We start from the raw sequence: 23,695 nt of genomic DNA, 5'->3' as shown, positions 1-23,695 counted from the left end.
CAAGCACTATTTAAAGAGATCCTCTATCAAAGTTAATCTCTGGTTAGTTGTTGTAGACTTCTAGGATGCAAAGTTTTTGGCTGCTTTGGCCAAAGTTTGGCTGTGAAATAATTAGGAGGAAAGAGTTTGTGGAGATCCTGAGCTCTTTCTTAGGGCTTGCCTATTTTTAATTGCTGATCTTGGGAATGAGGCTGGGTTTACCCTTGAGCGTCCCAAGTTAGAAGGAACAGCATCAGCAAAGAAAGCAACAAAGACCCGCAGAGGCTGTAAAGAGGGTGAAGGAGGGAAGGGTGTAGGAGGTATTATAGCCTGTGGGTCTTCAGAAATAAAACGTTATACCTGAATCTCACAGAACTGTATGTAAGGCAGCTGTACTTCAACATGGAGAAGTCACTTATGCCACCCATTAGTGTGAGAAGTAAAGCCCAACACCAAGGTAAGCACTGCACTGTCTATGGCAGTGAGGTCACCTTGACTGTAAACTTTTATGCCTCTGACTCCTTCCAAACTGCTTCTCGTGAAGTCAGAAACATCAATCAGATTACTGTGCACATGGCAATCTGGCAGACCACTGCTGCACTGTTCATCAGCTTTCCCAAGAGGCTGATAATCAGGAATAAAGGACAATAGGATTTATCTGCACTGCTGGATTCCTGCAAGTGCAGGGCATCACAGACACATTGTTGTGTGTACCCTCTATTAGGAACCAGCACTGTTTTTCAACAAAAAGGGCTTCCATTTGCTCAGTGTTCAATTTATGACCACAGGCAGTGAATGATGAAGTTTTCCTGGTGGTGGTCATGACGCTTTCATACTGTGCTGGGCCTCAATATCCTCACCCATACCATCGGGTGGAAGGCTGGCTGCTGATGGTTAAGAGGTATCTTCTCACCAACCCAGAAACAGACACGGAGTGCCAACATGATCGAAACCATTCAAAAATAGGGCTCTGATTGAGCAAACCATTGCTGTCCTGAAACAACACAGTTCTTTCAGTGGGGACAGCTCGCATTTTCTCCTCTGCATGCCATTATTAGCAATCTTCAGTTACAGTTACAGTTGCCTGCAACCAATGTGCCCCTTCTCTTTAAGAGGTGTATGCTGCTTTTTAATGGCATTAGCAACACGATATTGATCCCCCCTCCAATTAGATGACCTGCCAATGAACAGCATAAGTAGTACTGGCAGCCCGCCTAACTTGTTTAAATTAGTCAGAGGGACCAATTTGGGGTCTTAGATGCGTCCCCGTGATCAAGTGTGCGCATTGTGTAATGCACTCATTCTGTGCCCAAAAATTTGTTTAAACCAATTTTCCTTTTAGTTTGTTGACTCTCCCTCAACCCTCAGATGCACACAAAAAGGTGGTATTCCTGGAATATTGGCTTTGCCTCCTATACTGTAGTGTAGTAGGAGCTATTTTTCTCACATGTATTAAAACAATCCCAGTGTTTTTGCCTCTTTGCCTAACTTGAGATGGGCACAGTGACACAAAGCAACTTTGTGAATCTTGTTCTTTTGCCATCTTTAGGGTTTTGCAAGATATGGCAATCTTCTTACTTTGAGAAATGCATTAAGTTTGCAACAATCCAATTCCCTTGAGCACTCAGTTAGAATGCCATTAGTTACGCCAATCATCAGCATTTTAAACTGGCAGTGTTTCAACTGATGTGTCAGCTTGTTAGCAATTCACCAGAAAATCCAACATTTTATACTGATTTTGGGCTTATCAGTATCAAGCAATTAGATCAGTTGAAAGATAGGACTGGAAGCTGTCAGAACCATTCAGGTAGACTGGATGGTGGGACCAAAGCCTGTCAGAACCAGATTTGTCCGCGGGTGGTATTGGAACCTTGTCAGAACCAATCTATCAGATGCTGCTTTCTTTCAAGATTCATTCCAGATAAAACTGGATGCAGACATTTTTTAAAAATGGATAATTGTTGCTGAGGATCAAGGTGGGGTGGCACAGTGGTGCAGTGGTTAGCACTGCAGCCTCACAGCTCCAGTGACCCAGGTTCAGTTCTGGGTACTGCCTGTCTGGAGTTTGCAAGTTCTGCCTTATACTGTGTGGGTTTCTGCCAGGTGCTCTGGTTTCCTCCCACTGCCAAAGACTTGCAGGTTGATAGGTAAATTGGCCATTGTAAATTGCCCCTAGTGTAGGTAGGTGGTAGGAGAATTGAGGGAATATAGGATTAGTATAAATGGATGGTTGGCATGGACTTGGTGGGCCGAAGGGCCTGTTTCAGTGCTGTATCTCTCTATGACTAATATACAAAAGAGAGTAATTTGCTAAAGAGGTGATTTAGTGATTTTTTTTCCCCCTAAGAAATTATATATAACAAACTTGTTGCTAAAATGGGGCTTTGAAGATATTTTTGTTTTCCTGAAAGAAATCTTCTGGAGGAATACTTAGAAATAAGTACATGGAAAAAGGCCATTCGCTCAACAGTCTGTGTTGCTGTTTATCCTCTACATGAGTAATAATCCTACCGAAATGCTTGCCCTGTTCTCATATCTCTTTATTCCCATTTCCTTCAACCACTTATCTAACCTATTTTTGAGGTCTCTGCTTCAATTATTAACTCTCACAGCCTTATAATTCCCTGTGTGAAAATCATTTATCCAGCTCTCTGTCCTAAAGCTCTTGCATTTAATTTTGTACCTATGTCTCTCATTCTGGACCACTCAATCACTGGGCACAGCCTGGGTGGAATTTTCTCTGGCCAGGGGAGGCAGAATTGGGTGCATGCAGTGAGTTAAATGCTTTAAAAGTGACGCTGGGTCAGGGCCCCGACATCATCCTGCCCTCTTCCAGGTTTCTCCGGGGTGGGATTGAAGGCAAGCTATCTAATAAGTAGTTAAAATAATAAAATAGCTCATTAAGTACTGTTTTAACCCTTAATTCTGGATTTAACAGCCAGGGAAACTATTTCCCGATCTATCAGCAACTCGCCAGCATCACTGAGGGGAGTGGACAGTGGGGAGACATTCTTCAGTTTCACTGACAAACTGGGAAGGCTTTGATAAGTGAAACTGAAGAGCTCCAGCCATGGCCAGGGGAAAGGCTGCCCTCAAAGCATTTCTTCTTTCAGAGAGGCTTTCATTGCTTGACAGGTGATCGTCAACTTCTTGGAAAGCACTTCACCAGTCTAGCACTTCACTCAAGTGCATGTCCCTGCTGCCAGCCTTTACCATGACAGGGGAGCAAGTTTTGCAGCTCTATCTTGCAACTCTGATGAGGGAAAGGACGAAAAGCAACACCACTGCCAACTGCTCCAGTAGGAGCAGCAGCACTAGCTGCCTTCCCTGCAGCCACATGCCCCTCCACAGAACAGAAGGGATAGACACCAAAATCCGGCTGGAAGGAGGTGAGATCCCCAACACAGGGTCTACAAGCGTAGGATCAGCTCGCTCGACATGTCTGAGCACCAGTGCCTCAGGGTCTGATGCCAGGTCGCTGATGACATCTGTAGCCTCCTGGAACTAGACCTCCTTACCAGTGGACCAAGTGGGCACACATTGCCAGTGGCCAATAAGGTGCCTGTCACTGGAAGGCCACTCCCTACCCCTCCTTGTGTCTGTGCCTCTCCTCAAGGTTGTGCGCTCTCTTCTGAAAGGAAAGCAGAGAGGTGTGGCTTTTTGTAATAGCTTTTGTGGCGAGGACGGAAGGACAACACTAGTGGAGGGGGACTGTGAGGTGTAGGTGCAGGAGGGTAATAAGCTGAGGGTAAATGTAACTGTTGGCTGTGTAATGAGAAGCTGAGACAATTGATCAGCCTGAGAAAGGGATTGGGTTTTCCCTGTTTTTTTCTTTTACTGAGCTTTTTAAAAAAAGTCAACTTTACAAGCACCTCAAAGCTTTTTTTGTTCAATGAGGGGTCTGACTCACCCGATCACAGTGACTGATTTGCAGCCTATCATTCAGAGCTCTGTCTTGTACAGCTGGAGATGAGTATTTTTTCTTCTTTGCACTGTTTGAGCCAGTGTTTCTTTGAACTTTCTCTCTTTCTTGGGTTCTGTCTTCTCACCACAGCTGCCATCTGTTGTAATGAGAAGCTTTTTATGTTGTCTGATGCAACATAAATGAGATGCGTGGAGCTCAGTTGATTGAAAATCTCAAATAGGTTTGTTAAAGCTAACAAGTATATAAAATGCACAGCTGTCTATTTACAGGACTTGCCTCTTGGTGTTACAGTTACAGAGAGCATCTGGCAAGTCATCACATGACCATGTCTTGGTGCTTAGCTCATTAGCATAAGATCTTAAAGGGACATCACTCTTAAAGGCAATCACACAACAGGCTGCTCAGATGGGGATGTGAGATGCTTGGAGACAGATGAATGAGTGCAGCTGCAAGGTGTGTTGTCCTGAGGAATGCTGTGCAGGAGAATGCTGGAAAAGTCAGAATGTGGGTCTTGGCAGCTGAAAGTGTTATGCCACTCACCTTTCCCGCCCTCCAGAGGTCCTGAGGTACTGAGGTCCTGGATCCTCTTGGTGTACTCTCTCCAGGTTGGAGGGACCACACTACTGCTACTGACTTCCTTGGTCACTTTCATCCATGTCTGGTTGGTTGGAGAGGTTGTCCTCTCCCTACTATCCTTGGGACAGTTCACCTCACTGCAGCCCCTCAGCTCCTGCAACAGGACCTCCAGGTAAGAGTGAGAGACCGGGGGGACAGCCTTCCTAGGTCTCCTCTCCATTCCTGTGGGTGCTGCAGGCTCAAAACTCCAAGTGTTGCTGAGCTATTGTAACCCATGCTGTGGTCCCTTTAATTAGAAATCCTTCTTTTGACAGATCCAGCGTGTGATGTAAACTCAGTGTCTCAGTCCACCCTAACTCCTATTTCCATGCTTATATCAGTGGACAGACTATGATTTAATATTTTTATCATGTATATTCACAAGCCAGGGCATATCATGCACAGCATAATTTCCTAAGGGTGAGAAAGCATATTTAGCAACATTACACACTTCAGGTCAGAATCATGAAACCACGTGGAGCAAAACTATTTCCACTGGGGCAGTATCATAATATTATCGTAGAGGCTAGAAATGTTGCAGGATATACAACTCTACACAATTAATTTCTCTCAGTAACAATGATTTGTCTTGGCAAGTATTTTGCATTTTAGTAAATACCTTTAAAGATGCCACAAAAATTCAGTTATTGTAAAAGGCTAACATTTAATTAAGTTCACTGACATTGAATTCTCTGAGAATAACTTTCCAGTATAAATCCACATTTTCCAATTTGAAAGTCATGACAAATTTTTCCTATAATACCTCTCTCCAATAAAAAATTTATCCTACTATGGAAGATTAATCTAGACTGACAGTCCAGTGGAGTACTGAGAAAGTGCTGCACTGTTTGGGTGTCACATGACAGATAAGCAGCGACACTTTGGTAGACGTTATATATTCCATGCCACTTTTCGAAGAGGAGTATAGCATTTCTTGTGTTTTTTTCCAACAACCCTCTCTCAACTGTCCAAAAAAGAAATAGGTAGCCTCATCATTCATCTCAGTGTTGCTGGGAGACATTGCATGTGCCAATTACAAGGTGACTGCAATTTTGCCCACATAATAATATTTATAGTGCTTCAACAAATATTGTGTGAAGTACTTTGAGCTATAGAAATACAAGTATCAAGTACTGTTTTGCCTCCCCACTCTGATTTTCTCCACTTGAAGGCCATGATTCATGCTGGTAAATAATTCTGTGGGTGGTAACAGCACTCTTGAACCTCACTTAAGTAGCCATACTTGCTGTGTAATCCATGCAGAACCTGGGGAGACCATGAGGATCATTGTGCTTCCTCAAGATCCACATGAATGCTTGAAGCAAGGGTTGTTTCATGGCAATCAGCAGCAGAACACCACCCCAACCCCCACCCCCCCAGCCTAGGTATATTGAGGCCAATTGTAGAATCTGACCCCAGTCACTATCTTGGCTGAAAATGGCTAACAGTTTTATATAGATAGATAAATTATGAAAAGGGTTAATCACAGGCCAGAGTGTTTTTACAATTCAGTAACGCATCTTGGGATTCAGATGGCATCATAAGCCTCAAGTGAAATCTGAGGTATTCAACAAGAATTATATAGATTCTACAAACAGGCCGTTCGGCCCAATATGTCTATGACAGTATTTATACTCCACACAAGGTCCTCCCACTTAAATGATCAAATGCTGATGCTTTTATAGGTCAAAACCATTCCTGAAGTTGGTATAAAATCTGTCTTACCACCAGGGACCAACTCGGAATACCCAGCATTAGAGGAACTGTAGAAAACATACATTTGTATTGTATGTTAAACAAGTGACCCACTTACAATATTTGGATGAGAAAGTCGTAACAAAACTCCAATTTCAGTCCTTGCAATCTTCTTATCGATCTAAAAAATTAAAAGTAGGATTTTCAATTCAATTATAAATGGTTCTAAGGTCTTGATAAAATATCTCATGCAAAAAGAAACAGGCTCCCATGATGACTCAATGAATTTATTAATTGAGTAGATGAGCCATGCAGACCAGGAAAGTCTCAAGGTTAGTACCTGTTCAATGATAAAATGGTTGGTCACAACTGATACTCGTCTCATTGATTAGAAAGCAAAACATTGGATAATACCTTCACTCTTTTTTGCTATCCAGTAACTCCTATGGAAATGAATGTGTTTGGTTGACTGCAAGCAATTAATATGTGGGCTCATGAATGCTGCTTGGATGAAGTAGTAGAAGGTGCCTGCCTCCTCTGGACCCATACCCGAGCAAGAAGCCAATGCCTTCAGAGGAGTGAAAGGGGGGAAAATTGGCAGAAAAAGGAAGGAAACAATATATTAGCCCCTAACATGGGAATCTTCATATAATGATTTATGGGTTTTTAAAAATTCTTTGTTTACATAGGTTTGGACAAAATGCTTTTAATGTTAATTAGTTAAATTCCACAATATTGCGAGAAGAATTGCTCCAGTGGCTATGTGCAGCAACATCTTATTTGCAGCAATTACATTTCTCTAGCAATACTGGCCAGTATTTGTGAAACTAGATCAGTTTCTTCCCCATGCATGCTACTCTGTATAAAGTACACATGGGAAAGATGCAGTTTAGTAATGTTTTTCGTAAAAACTAAAAATAGATAGTACTGCCAAAGCATGAAACCAAACTAATGACTAACAGAATTGTATACTCATTAACCTAGTATAGTTACTCACTAGAAGTGTTCAACATGGATTTTTGGCTTAAAAATGCACCTTATTCTTTTTGTACATCACCTTTAAAAACAAACAATATATATGCAAGGAACTTTGAATCAGTTTTACTCTTGATAAATGCCACACTCAGAATTTTGCCAATGCTGATGAATCTGATAATAGATTGTCTGTAAATTAAATGGTGCCATGAAAGCTGTCTTATGGGGGCAGAGGAACAGCAGCTAGTGTTGTATCAAACAGGTTTCTTTGACTGGTAACCTACTTTAAAACTTTTAGTCTTCCAAGTACATCTAAATTTGGCATGGACTCCACTCCAAACTGAATCTGCCTGTGATAATTCCCATGCACTTATATCGTATGAAAACTCATGGCAATAAATGGGACATTGGTATCAGCACAAAATGGGATTAGAATACATAGGTGCTTGATGGCCAGCACAGACACGATGGGCCGAGGGGCCTGTTTCTGTGCTGTATAACTCTATGACAAAGCCAATGGGATTCTGTTACGATCAGGTGAGGAGGGGGCGAAAGGCTCCCCTCTTGTCCCTCTCCTAGTTAGACCGCAACATGGTTTATTTCTTTTCAACAGTGGATATGCTTACCAATTCAAACAAGAACAAAGAACAGTACAGCACAGGAACAGGCCATTCAGCCCTCCAAGCCTGCACCGATCTTGATGCCTGTCTAAACTAAAATCTTCTGCACCTCCGGGGACCGTATCCCTCTATTCCCATCCTATTCATGTATTTGTCAAGATGCCTCTTAAACGTCTCTACGGTACCTGCTTCCACCACCTCCCCCGGCAGCAAGTTCCAGGCACTCACCACCCTCTGTGTAAAGAACTTGCCTCGCACATCCCCTCTAAACTTTGCCCCTCGCACCTTAAACCTATGTCCCCTAGTAACTGACTCTTACACCCTGGGAAAAAGCTTCTGACTATCCACTCTGTCCATGCCACTCATAACTTTGTAAACCTCTATCATGTCACCCCTCCACCTCCGTCGTTCCAGTGAAAACAATCCGTGTTTATCCAACCTCTTCTCATAGCTAATGCCCTCCAGACCAGGCAACATCCTGGTAAACCTCTTCTGTACCCTCTCCAAAGCCTCCACATCCTTCTGGTAGTGTGGCGACCAGAATTGCACGCAATATTCTAAGTGTGGCCTAACTAAAGTTCTGTACAGCTGCAGCATCACTTGCCAATTTTTATACTCTATGCCCCGACCAATGAAGGCAAGCATGCCGTATGCCTTCTTGACTACCTTATCCACCTGCGTTGCCACTTTCAGTGACCTGTGGACCTGTACGCCCAGATCTCTCTGCCTGTCAATACTCCTAAGGGTTCTGCCATTTACTGTATACTTCCCACCTGTATTAGATCTTCCAAAATGCATTACCTCACATTTGTCTGGATTAAACTCCAACTGCCTTTTCTCCGCCCAAGTCTCCAACCGATCTATATCCTGCTGTATCCTCTGACAATCCTCATCACTATCCGCAACTCCACCAACCTTTGTGTCGTCCGCAAACTTACTAATCAGACCAGTTACATTTACCTCCAAATCATTATTATATACTACAAACAGCAAAGGTCCCAGCACTGATCCCTGCGGAACACCACTAATCACAGTGAGTGTTTAACCCTTTTAGGTGCTATGATCAGAAAAGAACCAATCAGACAGGTTTTCTTGAATTTAAACAAAAGGTTAGTTTATTGTACTTCAAACCAAAACCCGATCTAAGTAAAAATAATAAACTACACTCCAAGTTTCACACACAAGCTCACACACATGGGAATCACACACACACATGGGAATCACACACACACACACACACACAAAGAGGTTACAAAGTGATGAAGAATAGATTGGTTGCATTAGATTCCAGAACAAATAAAAAAAGTGGAGTCTGGTAATTCAGTGGTCTTCCAGCTGAGCTCATGGTCCTGAGGTTTCTGGCTGGTAGAAGTGGCCACCTGGTTCAGGGTTTTCTTGGAGACAGGATGATTTTCTCCCCAATGATCGACTTGGATGTTTTGCAGCCCGCAGACAGGATTTGAACTTATAGCGTTGCCTGGAGAGAGAGACCACTTGAGTCCTGCACTGGTTAAAACTCAGAAACTTCTCTCATGTAGCCAAAAGCAACTCCAAGTTTTCACACAGACGGAGAGACTGTCACACGATTGTCCCAGTGTCTTTTTCACTTTAATGAGATCCAAGTTTAAGAATTCCAATCTCTCTCAGGTCTTATTGTTTCAATGTTTACCCATTGAGGTTCGTCTCCACTAGTGTTAATAGTCCAAGATGGATTTGAATTTCTTGCCAATGAAGGCGATAACAAATAGCTCATTCAAACTGCTCAAGCCATTGTTCTGGATGAGGGCTATTCAGACATGTGCCTCCACCTTGATACCTTGGAATGTGAGGCATTTCAATGCAAATTGCAGTGGCCATCTTAGCTGCTTTCTTTTTAAAAGCTGAATTTAGGTTTCCAACTGATGAATTAAAAATCATCATTCATCATAGCACATTCATGACAGATTCTTATAGAAAATCTTTGTTCTAATTTTTCCAGTTGCTTAGTCCTGGACATGACTTATTTTTACATTTAACAGTGCAGCAACATGAAGATCTCAAACTGTTGCAACCTTCAGCATCAATTACATTTGATGAGGAGCGTGTGTGATAATAATTGTGATACCACCAGAAAGGAATTACTCCAGTTGATTCTGTCTCCATCCAGTGAGATGGCTACTTAGAAAATCTAGAGCATGAACAAGATTTTTTTTCAGATTTTGGTTATATCCCATGGAAAACAAATCTTGGCCTGCAAGTATCAGTCTAACTCAGCAGATAGTACTTTTTCCTCCAAGTCAACAAGTTCTGGGTTTAAGCCCCACACCAGGATTTTAGCTCATAATCCTGAAAACACTTTCAGTGCCATACTTAGGGTGTGCTGCATTATTAGAGGTTTGATGGAGTGCAGGCCCAAAACTAAAGGTTTTGGATACAAAATTAAGTCAATGCTGACCATTTCGAGTGGGTTAAGTGGATGTTCAAGATTCTATGATATTCAAAGAGCAGGGAGTTCTCTCAGTGTTGAGATATTTCATCCTAAACTGACACTACCAAAAAAAATGCTCATTCATCTCATTGTTGTTTCTGGTATGCATTGAACTGTATAGAAATAGTTATTGTGTTTGCATAGATAATAATAGTCACTGCACTTCAAAGCTATATATGTTTAATGAAGACCAAGTGAAATGTTAGAATAACTCCTCACCCCATTCTCTTTTGCTTTCTTCTAGCCTGACTCAGCTCAACTCTCTTTTCTGTTTTGTAATAGCAGTGTGTACTGTAGTAAGATAGTATAATGAATCCTGTGGTTTTGGACCTGGCCTGGTCATGGATATTTAATATTCCATAAGACTATTTAACAGTTAATGGGCCTGCAAAGGAACATATACGGTATGCTGAAAGGAAATGAAATTACCCACTTCACTAAATTAGCATAAGTTCAAATTAATAGACTGATTTTGGTCGACACTTCATCAAACCTAGAAAGGCATTATACTGGCATTATGAAAGACTGCTTAAGTAAGATGCTCCCTCAGAACACAGGCAATAAAGAGACAGTTGATCTTTTCATGAAACTGTCGTTCACGCTCCCTGGGCTGAATTTTATTTGGCGGCAGGCGAAGAAAATGGCGGCCTGCACATGACGTCGCGATCTAGTGCGCGGCGGCTTATCTGCATACACTAGGCAGTCCATCCCCCAATCCCACAGTGGGGCGGGCTCTGCGATGCCAGCAACTGTGTCAGCTGCCTCTGCGCAGGCGCTGCCACCATTTTTAAAGGGCTGCCAGACCTGCACAGTTGAAGCCCGTACCCAACGCATCCCCCCCCCCAAACAAAAAATCAGTGTGAACTGATTTTTGGCCCGATTCATGTCCTTTATTTAAATATTTAAAGTTGGGTCCCATTGCTGAGGGGCGGGCACCACAAAGCTGTGCAATTGGAAAAAATACAAGGGTTATGTTTGGGTGTTTGTTTTGAGGAGGGAATAGTGACAGTTGTTTTGAAACATACATTTAATGGAACAACGCAGTAGAAGTGTGCACTCGTAAAATTAGTTGCTGGGCAGATAGGCTAATCAGCTTGTTGATCTCATTTTAATTGTGTTGTTAAAACCCATTGTACTGACAAATCCCCTTGTAATAGGATTTCAAGCAGTTATTTTGAGTGATTTTAGGATTTGGTACCCATCACTTGTCATTTTTGTTGTCCCAGAGTAAATGTGGTCGGCTTACTGAACCCGAAACCTTAATGTTGTAGATTTTGCACTAAAATAAATCTTATTATGAACATAGGGGGCTGAATTTTGTTGAGCTTCCAATGTAGGGCTCTGTGACAGGGGGTTGCGGGGTGGGAGGGAAGGGGGTAGCAGAAGATCACTGAGGCTGTGGCCTGTCACAGAGCTTGATCTGTCATTTAAGGATGATGTCTGGCAGTGGGCTGAAAATAACGAATATGTGGGAACAAGGGTGAAACTTTGGGGCAGGTCAGAGATGACCATATAAGCAGCAGAACAGAAACTACATAACGAGATGTAGCAGGTTTGTTGGGATGGATGGGAGTGCAGTCACAAGAGGAGAATTGCCATGATGAGGTGGACTGTAGGGATGGAGTAGAGGAGAATGGAGTTGTCACCAATGTTGAAGAAGGCCTAGATGTTGAGCTCCAAGACTGTTGCCATACTTTCAGGCTGTTAGTCCAATATCAAGGTTTGAATGAGCTGTAATGTTCTTCAGCTCAACGTTAGCAAAGCCAAATTCATTCTTTTTGCATCTCATTATCGCCTACATGCTTTTATATATATATAGTGATCAAGACTTATGCAAATCAATATTTGGAGACAACTCAAAAATAGGAAACACGGTTAACTGTGATGTAGAGTATCAGCAGCTTCAGAAGGACACAGATTAGTATCATAGGCAGATACTTCAGGTGAAATTTAATATTGAAATATGATACAATTTAGGAGAAAAATGAGAGGCAACAACAGCTTATATTTATAAAGTGTCTTTAAGAATAGAAACATGTCCCAAGGTGCTTCAGAGGCACATTGAAAAAAAGGACACTTAGCTGAGCCAAAGAAGAAGATATTAGCAGGGGTAAAGATATGGGTGTTAAAGAGGCTCTTAAAGAAGGAGAGGGAGGTAGAGTGGCAGAGGGGTTTAGGGAGGAAATTGCAAAGCATGGAACCTCGGCAGCTACATGCACAACTGCCAATGGAGGGCTGATGGGAGGGCAGATGCATAACAGACCAGACAGAGTCAGAGGAACAGAGAATTCAGGGCAGGGGTGATGACATTGGAAGAGGTTACAAAGATAGGGAGTATTAAGTAATGCAGGGATGTAAACACAAGTATGACAATTTTAAAATTGATTCAATTGGGAGTCAATGCAAATCAGTGAGGACAGAAGTTATGGGTGAATGGAGCTTGGTGTGGGATAAGGCATGGAAAGCAGAATTTTGGACAAGCTGAAGTTTGCAAAGGGTGTAGAATAGGAGTCTGGCCAGGAAAGCATGGAAACAGTTGTGTTTGGACAAAGACATGGATGAGGGTTTTAGCGGCATTTGTGCTGTGTTAGGGATGGAAAAAGTTAATGTTATGAAGAAGGCAAGGATCTAAGACTGGAAGCGCAGCTTGGCATTGAATTAGGATGCCGAGGTTGCTAATAATGTGTTTAGCCTGAGTCAGTGGCCTGGGAGGGGATGGAGCTGCTGCTAAGGATACAGAGTTTTGGTGATGGGCAAAAAGATGATGGCTTTGGTGTTTCCAGTGTTTAAGGATCTATCTTTGGCCTCTTCCTATTTCTTCTCTAAAGGCTACTTCTCAGCAACATCATCCAAAAGCACAGAGTTAGTTTTCACATGTATGCTGATTGCACCCAGCTCTACCTCACCAACACCTCTCCTGACTGTTGCTAAATCATCAGACTGCTTGTCTGAAATCTACTATTGGATGAGCAGAAATTTTCCTCCAATTAAATATTGGGAAGACCAAAACCATTGTCTTTAGTCCCCATGACAACTTCATTCTCTTGCTACTGACTCCATCGCTCTCCCGGGCAACCATCTCAGGCTGAGCCAGACCATTTGCAACCTTGGTGTCATGTTTGACTCTGATGTGAACTTCTGAACACTTATCCCCGCCATCACAAAGACCGCCTATTTCCACCTCCATAACATCACCCAACTCCACTCCTGCCTCAGTTCATCTGCTGCTGAAACCCTCATAGATGCCTTTGTTAGCTCTAGACTTGACTATTTCAACTCCTGTCTTTACTTGCAAACTTACTTGGGAACACCACCACCTGCAAGTTGTCCTCCAAGCCACACACCATCCTGACTTGGAACCACATCGCTGCTACTTCACCGTCTCTGGGACAAAATCGTGGAACTCCCTTCCTAACAGCACTGTTACATATGAACATACGAATTAGGAGCAGAAGTAGGCCATTCAGCCCCTTGAACCTGCTCCGCCATTCAATAAGATCATGGCTGATCTGTTTGTGTTTCAAATTCCACATTCCCATCTACCTCCAATAACCCTTGATTCCCTTGCATAACAAGAAAATATCTACCTCCACCTTAAAAATATTCAATGACCCTGCCTCCACCACGTTCTGAGGCAGAGAGTTCCAAAGTTGCACAACCCACTGAAAGAAAAAAAATTCTCCTCATCTCTGTCCTAAAAGGGCGACCCCTAATTTTAAAACAGCGTCCTCTAGTTTTGGATGGCATCAGTTTTGGACTCACTCACAAGAGGAAACATCCTTTCCACATCTACTTTGTCAGGATCTTATAAACTTCAATCAAGTCTCCCCTCAGTCTTCAAAACTTCAGTGAAAACAAGCCCAGTCTGTCCAACTTTTCCTCATATGACAACCCGCTCATTCCAGGTATCAATCTCGTAAACCTCCTCTGAACCGCCTCCAATGCATTTACATACTTCCCTAAATAAGGAGACCAAAACTACACACAGTATTCCAGATGTGGTCTCACTAATGCCCTGTATAAATGAAGCATAACATCCTTACTTTTATTTTCAATTCCTCTCATAATAAAGGATAGCATTCCATTAACCTTCTTTATTATCTGCTTACTAACTTTTTGTGACTCCTGCACTACAAAACCCAGCACCTCAGAAATGCTGCTGTCATTCTCCGTTTACACTGTTGGTGTACCTACACCCAAAGGACTGCAGCAGTTCAAGAAGGCAGCTTACCGCCATCTTCTCAAGGGCAATTAGGGATGGGCAATAAATACTAGCCGAGCAAGCAACACCCACATCCCATGAACAAATTAAAAAAATAAACCTGATGCCATCCAAAACTCTGCTGCCCTTATTCTTACTTGCGCCAAGTCCTGTTCATTCATCACCCCTTAGCTCTCTGCCCTACATTAGCTTCCGATCAAGCAACACCTTGCTTTTAAAATTCTCATTCTTGGTTTGAAATCCCATCATGGCCTCATCCCTCCCTATATCTGTAATTCCTCCAGCCTTACAACCCTCCAAGATATTTGCACTCATCTAATCTGGCCTCCTGAGCATCCCCGATTTTAATTGCCCCACTATTGGTGGCTGTGCCTTCAGCTGTCTAGGCACTAAGATCTGCAATTCCCTCCCTAAACCTCTCTGGCTCTCTACATCTCTTTCCTTCTTTAAGACTCTGCTTAAAGCCTAACTATTTAACCAAGCTTTTGGCCATCTGCCCTAATATTGCCTTATGTGACTGAAAGTCGAATCTTGTTTTATAATGCTGCTGTGAAATGCCCGGGGACATTTTATTATGTGAAAGGTGCTATATAAATTTATTTATATTTAGCGATACAGCTCTGAAACAGGCTATTCGGCCCATCAAGTCTGTGCCAACCATCAACCACCCATTTATACTTCTTTCTTTTGGGCCTCCTTATCTCGAGAGACAATGGATATGCGCCTGGAGGTGGTCAGTGGTTTGTGAAGCAGCGCCTGGAGTGGCTATAAAGGCCAATTCTGGAGTGACAGGCTCTTCCACAGGTGCTGCAGAGAAATTTGTTTGTCGGGGCTGTTGCACAGTTGGCTCTCCCCTTGCGCCTCTGTCTTTTTTCCTGCCAACTACTAAGTCTCTTTGACTCGCCACAATTTAGCCCTGTCTTTATGGCTGCCCGCCAGCTCTGGCGAATGCTGGCAACTGACTCCCACGACTTGTGATCAATGTCACACGATTTCATGTCGCGTTTGCAGACGTCTTTATAGCGGAGACATGGACGGCCGGTGGGTCTGATACCAGTGGCGAGCTCGCTGTACAATGTGTCTTTGGGGATCCTGCCATCTTCCATGCGGCTTTTATACTAACCCTACACTAATCCCATATTCCTACCACATCCCCACCTTCCCTTACCACCTACCTATACTAGGGGCAATTTATAACGGCCAATTTACCTATCAACCTGCAAGTCTTTGGCTGTGGGAGGAAACCAGAGCACCCGGCGAAAACCCACATGGTTCACAGGGAGAACTTGCAAACTCCGCACAGGCAGTACCCAGAATTGAACCTGGGTCACTGGAGCTGTGAGGCTACGGTGCTAACCACTGCGCCACTATGCCGCCCAGACAATACAAGTTGTTGTTGTTGTCTTTTTGTTGCAGTAATCTGCATGTCACCAACACACACCCTGCCAAAATGTCTCAGATTGGTTAAAATCTCTAAGATGGGAACACTAGCACTCAGGATTTTTCTGGTAAACAACATCCTTGGCCGGAGTTTTACAGGTCCTTTGGAGATGGGCTCGGAGGAAGGCTGGCAAAATACAGTAGGAAGGCCTCAGGTGACGTGCTCGACTACTTTCGCCGCCATGCTATTTTGCCAGCGGTGGGAAAGGTGGCAGACGGCCTGCCCATCTGGAGCTCAATTGAGCCACTTAAGTGGCTTCCCACCCCAACTGGCATTTTACCAGCAGTGGGAAGAACCTCCACTGTGTGGGGAGACCACTAGGTAAACCCTGGTGACTTTCCAGTGGGCTCCAGGAGTGAGGGGGGCCTCCTTTTTAGGCACTCTATGGCCCATGGACTGGCCTCCTGGTGGCAATGGCCGCCCCGTGACATCGGCACCGCCTTCCCTTAGCAACCTCCACCACCCTCCTCCCCAACCCTCATTGGAGCCTGCCTGACTGGCCCTGGTGCCCCCAGACTCCATTTAACTTACATTGAGGGCACAAGTCCATCAATGACCCTCGTCCTCCAGGTGCAGCTCCAGCAGTGGCCACTGCTCCCTGCACTGCTGAGGCTGCTGAGCTGCCGGACTTCTGATTGGGCCGATAGCTCTAGAGGGCAGGCTACCGTCCTTAATTGGCTGTTTCCTGTAAAATGCGGCCCTAGGTCCCATCGCCTCCGAAAAATCCCGGTTCTTAAGATGACCAATTTCAGTGACAGTGGGGATTGTCCATATGCAGTGAAATAATTCACAACAGAACAGGGGAACTACATAGCCCCACAAACAATGGCATTAAGTGAAAATAACTTTATTATATTAGTAAATTGCCTGTGGCACTGCCCACCATCAGTTGATGAATATAGAATATAGAATTTTTAAAGTATATATAATTGTAATAGTTGGGAAAGAGAAAAGTTGGAAATCCACTCCACAGAGGCACCTAGTGGCTGGAGCTGGCAATTACATTGTGACAGCTCACATTGCAAAATTGAATGGGAACTGCTGAAGCAATTTGAAAAGGTAAATAACGACAAAAAAGTGTGATCAAAAATCATGACAACCTGAAGGAAAGGAAAGATAGTGTGCACCCTATACAAGATTTAAAAAAATAATATATAGGTAGTATAAATTCGGACCTCAGATAGACAAAGTAGGTCGATGCCCAAAGGGAACCTAGCTAATTAACTCTCTGAGTGCTTTGTTTACTTGCCAAGGTGCTTTAGGGCTGTCCTGAAAATTTTTTTTTTTAACAATAAAAGTATTGATAAATGTATATAAAAATATATATATTTATAAAATAGCAGATACAGTGGAGGAAGCCAATAATTACTTCAAGTCTTGTGGGCGTACAAAATTATCAGAGCTTTCTCCCATCAAATGTAACTCTTTTTGCGTATCCAATATTCTACGAATGGACATTTATCCTGGTTCCTCTCTTCCCCTCCACCACCCCACAACAGCTCCTTGACCTATGAGCAAAGTGTTATTTGAAGGTAGCTAAATTGAAGCTATTACAAGCTCCAACAAAAGCAAGACACACGCATTTTTCAACTCCCCAATACTCTGCTCATTGTAAATATGAGAAGAGGGCTGGTCTCACAAGATTGAGAAGGAAATGCTGTACATTTTCAATTGTGTAGCCTTATACTGACTTTGATGCTTGGAGAAGGGAAGACAAGAAGGAAGAACATGAATGAACAAAACTGCATCCGGCTCTAATAAGCCAACAAAACTCACTACACGTGACTAAATAAGTGGAGCAGCAACTACGGCTAAAAGTTCCTGAATATCTGAAGCAGTGTAAAGCCAAATATCACTCTTATCTTTAGTCCCTGTTTCAGGGGAAACAGCAAACCATGTGTTTCTCAATTTCATACTGTCATCTGGTTCCAGTCTCATACAGGCTGACTCCAAAATTGAAGAATTCTTGATTTGCACATGTGTCCGCCATGGGCAGTTCTGTGAAACTGATGCTGAGATAGTCTGTGCTTCAACGTGCTCATATCATAACACTATTCTACTTTGTGATACGAGCATGTTTATGTACTGAAGCAACTCAGTATTTTTAGCAGGCCACAGGAGGCAGTCACTGTGCTGTAGTGGCTGTCCAAAGTTAGGGGCTCTTATGCTTGCGAATGCCACCGACGGCACAAGACCTACAAGTCTGCAGTTGATGACACTTCAGTACAGTAAAACCATGATAGTATCAGTTTAAATCTACTCAAAACTTAACAACTTTCACTTACAGTTTTCTGCAGAACTTTTGCAGCGTATTGTTTCTGGGTTCGCTTTTCTTGACATCTGTACACAACAGATGTGGCGCCCCTATGAGAGAAAAGCCAGAAGAAAATAATCCCAAACCACTAAGAATCATTCTGCAGCCTCATTGCCATGCAACATTTTTTCTTTGTTCGATCAAAGTTTATTAGCAATCCTAGAGAATAAAATACATATCCACTTTTCATCTGACGGGACAAGGACCAACATTCTTCACTTTTGTGATCCACAGACAAAAGGAAAATAAAGCTAATATTTTCATCCCATTCCCTTAAAACTGAAATCAATTCAGTCATATATTCCATACTCTAATAATCCTCTCCACTGGAAATCCTTATTTGTTAACCATTTATGAGCTAAAATTTAAAAAACACTATTTTCCAATGTTGCCGTACCAAAACATTCTTTACATGAAATCCTTCCAATGGATTGAAATTCCATTATGTGATATTCAGTAAATAACCATTCATATGTCTTGTGAAATTCATTTGTCTACTATTTTAATGAAGGTCTTAACTCTTTTAAAAAGAATTTCATACAAATAGTTTGTTATGACCAGGTGAGAAGGGCTCTAGGGGTTCCCTCTCAGCCTTTGCCTGGTTTAACCATAACAGGGTTTAATTTTAAAACACTATGTTTTTAGCTCCCCCTTAGTGAATCCTTATTCACTGCTCCAATTGTAAGGCAAAGAAATCAAACAGGTTTCCTTAGATTTAAACAAGAAAGGTAGAAGTTTATTCATCTTAAACTCTAATCCGGTTAACGACTATGAATATGCGACGCGATTACGCTAGCATGCATACGCGATAAACACATACGCAGATAGAGACAGAAAAAGGAGAAGGAATAAAGGGGAAAAGTTTGAGGCAATATCTGGTAGTTACAGTCCTTTAAGTTCAATGTGGAGTCTTTGGTTGCTGGTAAATCTTGCAATTCGTTGGAGCCCAGTTCACGCTTCAACTTGTTCCAATGTAGGAGTCTTTTCTCTTTTGAGGTTTACATGTCTTCCATGGGTCCGGTGGCTTGGGAGAAAGCGAGAGAGAGAGAGCCAGCCAAATGAGAGACTTACTTGTTTCAGCTTCAGTTGCACACTACCTTCTGAATTCAAACTGTCCTGTGGCTAGTTCAAAAAACCTGGACCAGCCAGTTAGTCATGTGACCAGCTGGTTTAACCTGGCTATGTGGATTGTATCATCTTAGCCGGGCCTGGAATGCATTTCCTTCCACCTTCAATGTCTGGTGATCAAAATCCATTTGGGTTAATTGGAGCAGGGAGTAGTCCTTTGTCTTCACAAGCAGCATCTCTTAGTATGCAAATGTCCTTCCAGCCCAGTGCCTGGTGATCTTCAAACAAGTAATTTCTTCACTCCAGCAACAGTTTAAAATCAATTTTCATATGACAAAATTAATATGTCTCATATGCAGGTGGGGGTCTGCCTGATAGTGTTAACAGGTTCATTGCTAATATTGCGCAGTGCTAATTTAACCTTTTAACTTTATGCCTTGAATAAGTGTTAGAAAATTCTGGAAAATCAAATTATATACTTAACAATAGTAAACAATGTTCAAATCAGTTTAAGTACAAGATTCAAGAAGTAAGGCCTAACACAACATTATCCACTTTACATTATTTTGAATTGGAAAACTCAACACCATGTGACTATTTAGGTCCACATGTATGTATTTATTTTGTCATGCAGGCCCACACCTGCCAAGAATGAGGCATATTAATTTTGCCACATGGACATTAAATTTCAAATTGTTGCTGGGAAGAAGAGAAGGGGTTGCCAGGCCCCTGGCTGGAAATACATTTTTGCATATTAACAGGCAGTGTTTGTAGACAAAGGACCATTCCCTGACACACACAATACACAAAACCAAGACATGGTCAGACCAGTTAGTTACATGACTAGCCTGCTTGGCAACCTGGGGTTTTCTGAATTGTACAGTTTTGAACTGAGAGCTTGCAGAAAAGCAGAATGCTCCTGGACTGAGAAGATCTCTGCTGGCTGGCTCGCCACAGCCTCTCCTGTCTGCCTGCTCCCACCTCTTTCTCATGGAACTCCAAATCCACCGAAGCCACAAGAACCCCAAGAGAGAAAAGTGTCCTACAGCAAACAAGGTTTAAGAAGAATACTGGGCCCCAATGAAAAGCAAGATCTACCTACAATAAAGGACACTACAGTGAGCTCTAAGAACCGTAACACAATAAACCTCCTCAGATATTGTCTCAAACCTTTCCACTTTATTTCTTCTGTTTTCTTTTTGTCTCTACCTGCATGCGTGTGTCGCGTGTGCATGCTAGCGTGGGCACGTTGTGTATCTGTAGGCGTTAATCAAATTAGAGTTTAAGTTTAATAAAATTTCACTTTTCTTCTTTAAACCTGAGAAAACCTGTTGCGCTGGTTTCTTTGCCTTATAATTGGAAAGTGGTGAAAAAGGATTCACCAAGGGGGAGCTGAAAACATGGTGTGTTCAAAATTAAACCCTGTTACAGTAAGACCAGGTGAAGGCTGAAAGGGAACCCGAGACCTCTTTCTCACCTGATCATAACAATTTACTTTTTCTAGAAGTGGTTCATAAAGTGCTATACTATGTGAACGTGAGGAAGATGAAAGTTTAGACAAGAGAGTGAAGCTTCCATTGACACTTTTCAGGTTTAAACGGTTGTCTTTACAATTTATGAAACTGTTCACATGTTACAGAAACTAGGGGCCGGATTTTCGCCCCAGTATGGGGGAGGGAACAGAGATGGGCAGGTGCGTAATTTAATGCCACAGGGTGGCATGCCCATTTGCCTGCATAATGATGCCCCTGAGCCATTTTCCTGGAGGCTGGATTGGACGCTGAATGGCTACCTGCCTGCAAGCTGCGGGTAGCTATTTAAGGGCCAATAAAAAAGCCAATTAAGGCCAATTATCAGAGGCCTACTGGAATTTTTCAGTCAGCCTGCAGAACCCCAGCGGTGTTGGGAGCACAGCAGCTGCCTGGAGGCGGCCTCCTGGCGGCAGACCAGGGAGGCCAGCACACCAGTCAGACTCTGAGGCCCACCCTGCCTACTTGGCTACAGCTGTGGCTGCAGGCCATACTGTGGAAGGGCTTCCCCTCCACAATGGCGGCCTGGCAAGTGTGTCCATTTTTTATTTCAGATTTTTTAAAGATGCTGAGCGGGCGCTTCAAGATGGAGGCGCCCTCTCTCTCCCTCACCTGCTACGGCAGAATGCTGCTCCTTCCATGCTGGAGGGCCTCCTATTGGCCCACCAGCTTCGAGAGCCCTCCTGTGGTCCTTAATTGAACAGCAAGCATGCCCTCTGGCCACTAATTGGCCAATCAAGGCAAAATCATTGTTGGGCGGCTGTTCCTGACACTTTGTGAGATCGGGACCTGCATTTGACCTCGACGTCAGGATCCCAACCCAAAATGTAAAATCCTGCTCTGGGTATGTAAAGGCATTAACTGCCTGCCGTCGGGGATGTCTACCCTTTAAGGGACAAGCACCTTCCTCCAATTGGAGGGCCAGCAGCTCAACAGTAACAACAGCACTACCAGGAGCAGTGGCCACTGCCAGTACTGCAGTGGTGAAGATGGAAGAGAACCTGGAATGCAGTTGTGGGGTTGGGGTTGCTGGGACCAGTCAGGCAACCCCTGGCAAGGGGGTGGAGGGATTTGCTGAAGGCAGAAGAGAAGTCTTGCGGTCATTGCCACTGGGTGGGGGGGGTGGTGCCTTCCGTGGGCTATGGATTGCCTGTAGAGGGCCCCCACCACCGCAAGCCTGCTAGGAGGTCACCAGGTCTCACCTGGCAATGTCTCCATGTGGCAGCCCCCTCCAACGCCCGTTAAATGGGAGCGGATGGGGGAAGCTGCCGTTAAGTGGACCTTAATTGGCCACACAAGTGGCTCAATTGGCCTCGGGCGAGAGGACTGTCCTCCAACCTCCCCGCCATGGATAAAGTGGCATGGGGGGCATGACAACATGGGCATACCACCTGACGCCACCCCATGCCATTTTGTGTGCCCCCCACCCCCACCTCCATTCCTGTCTCCAAGGGCAGGAAGAAATCCAGCCCATGATGTCTGAACGTTTGGCATCATAGTGCTAGCACAAAAAAGACTTAAGCACTTCAGAAGCTGTATTTACCTGAGTAATGTGTTGTGAGAACACATTAGGATTATTTGCTAGGCCATAGGAAATTGCTAGGCTGTAAAGCTAACTATCTTGTTTAGATTATCCATGTAATTTAGTATAACAGATGACCTGTGCTGTAATGGTGAGTTCATAAAGGTCAATTCAACTTAATTTATATCGATCGAACGGTTCATCAAACGCAGTCACCTGCAGTTGAACTTACTGCTGTGTGTGTAGCTAAAACGAATTAAGAACTCAGGTTGTAAGACCTCTCAAACCACAGTCTAAACATGGGTAACTGAGGTGTGAGGTTGATGATCAAAAAGAGTGATACAGATTTCAAACCCATTTAAAGACATGTGCCTTGAAATTGCATTTGCATCGACCTCCTTATATTGCAGGCTGTGAGGAAGTTGAACGGGGTCTCGGGTACCGAGCACCCCCCACCCCCCCCACTCCCTACTCCCTACTCCCTATGGCAGTGCTGGATTTGGGTCGAAAGTGGCATGGATGGCTGTCCGTGAAAATAAGGTGTCCTCCCAATGATGTTGTTTAGTTTAGTTTAGAGATACAGCACTGAAACAGGCCCTTCGGCCCACCGAGTCTATGCTGACCATCAACCACCCATTTATACTAATCCTACACTAATCCCATATTCCTACCACATCCCCACCTGTCCCTATATTTCCCTACCACCTACCTATACTAGGGGCAATTTATAATGGCCAATTTACCTATCAACCTGCAAGTCTTTGGCATGTGGGAGGAAACCGGAGCGCCCGGAGGAAACCCACGCAGACACAGGGAGAACTTGCAAACTCCACACAGGCAGTACCCAGAATTGAACCTGGGTCGCTGGAGCTGTGAGGCTGCAGTGCTAACCACTGCACCACTGTGCCGCAAACTCAAGGCTCGGGTGGGAATAACCGCTGCAGTTACACCAGAATCAGGCTCTGGATTTTCGGGGATTTATTAATAGGCAGTACCCATATAAAATTAATTTTGATTATATACAGCTGAAGAAGGATGGATTGTTGCCAAACAATATTGAGTCTTGCTGCTCTGCAGTAAGAAAGAAGTAGCTCAATGGATGAAGTGTGTAATCAACTGTTGTACAAGGCTCATCAAGTATAAACAATTAGCTGCTAATCCCAATAGCTAGTTCTCCAAAATATCATAACTAAATTTCATCTTTACAATCTTTGTATTCATGTTATTCTTTATATCAGTTGAGATATCTTGAACAAATGACAACGGGCCATAGACCTGGATCAAGCACAGTGTAATTCAGTGTGAAAATCAGAGGAAGCAATA

The 23,695-nt window shown here is 43.4% G+C and overlaps 1 protein-coding gene across 2 annotated transcripts in view; it reads right to left on the bottom strand.

The window, feature by feature from the left end:
• LOC137351354 (calcium/calmodulin-dependent protein kinase type IV-like) overlaps positions 1-23,695 on the bottom strand; it is a 146,192-nt gene that overhangs the window by 63,984 nt on the left and 58,513 nt on the right. For both annotated transcript variants that reach the window (XM_068015798.1, XM_068015799.1), the window contains 2 exons: positions 18,225-18,303; positions 6,333-6,395 (listed from right to left, as the gene is read on the bottom strand). In XM_068015798.1, coding sequence (XP_067871899.1) covers positions 6,333-6,395; positions 18,225-18,303 — 142 coding nt within the window. The remainder of the gene's footprint in view (positions 1-6,332; positions 6,396-18,224; positions 18,304-23,695) is intronic.

This window comes from Heterodontus francisci, chromosome 36 (genome assembly GCF_036365525.1).
Source record: "Heterodontus francisci isolate sHetFra1 chromosome 36, sHetFra1.hap1, whole genome shotgun sequence".
Taxonomy (NCBI): Eukaryota; Metazoa; Chordata; class Chondrichthyes; order Heterodontiformes; family Heterodontidae; genus Heterodontus; species Heterodontus francisci.
Note: the sequence above shows the minus strand (reverse complement) of the source record. Positions and strands in the feature narration are given on the sequence as shown.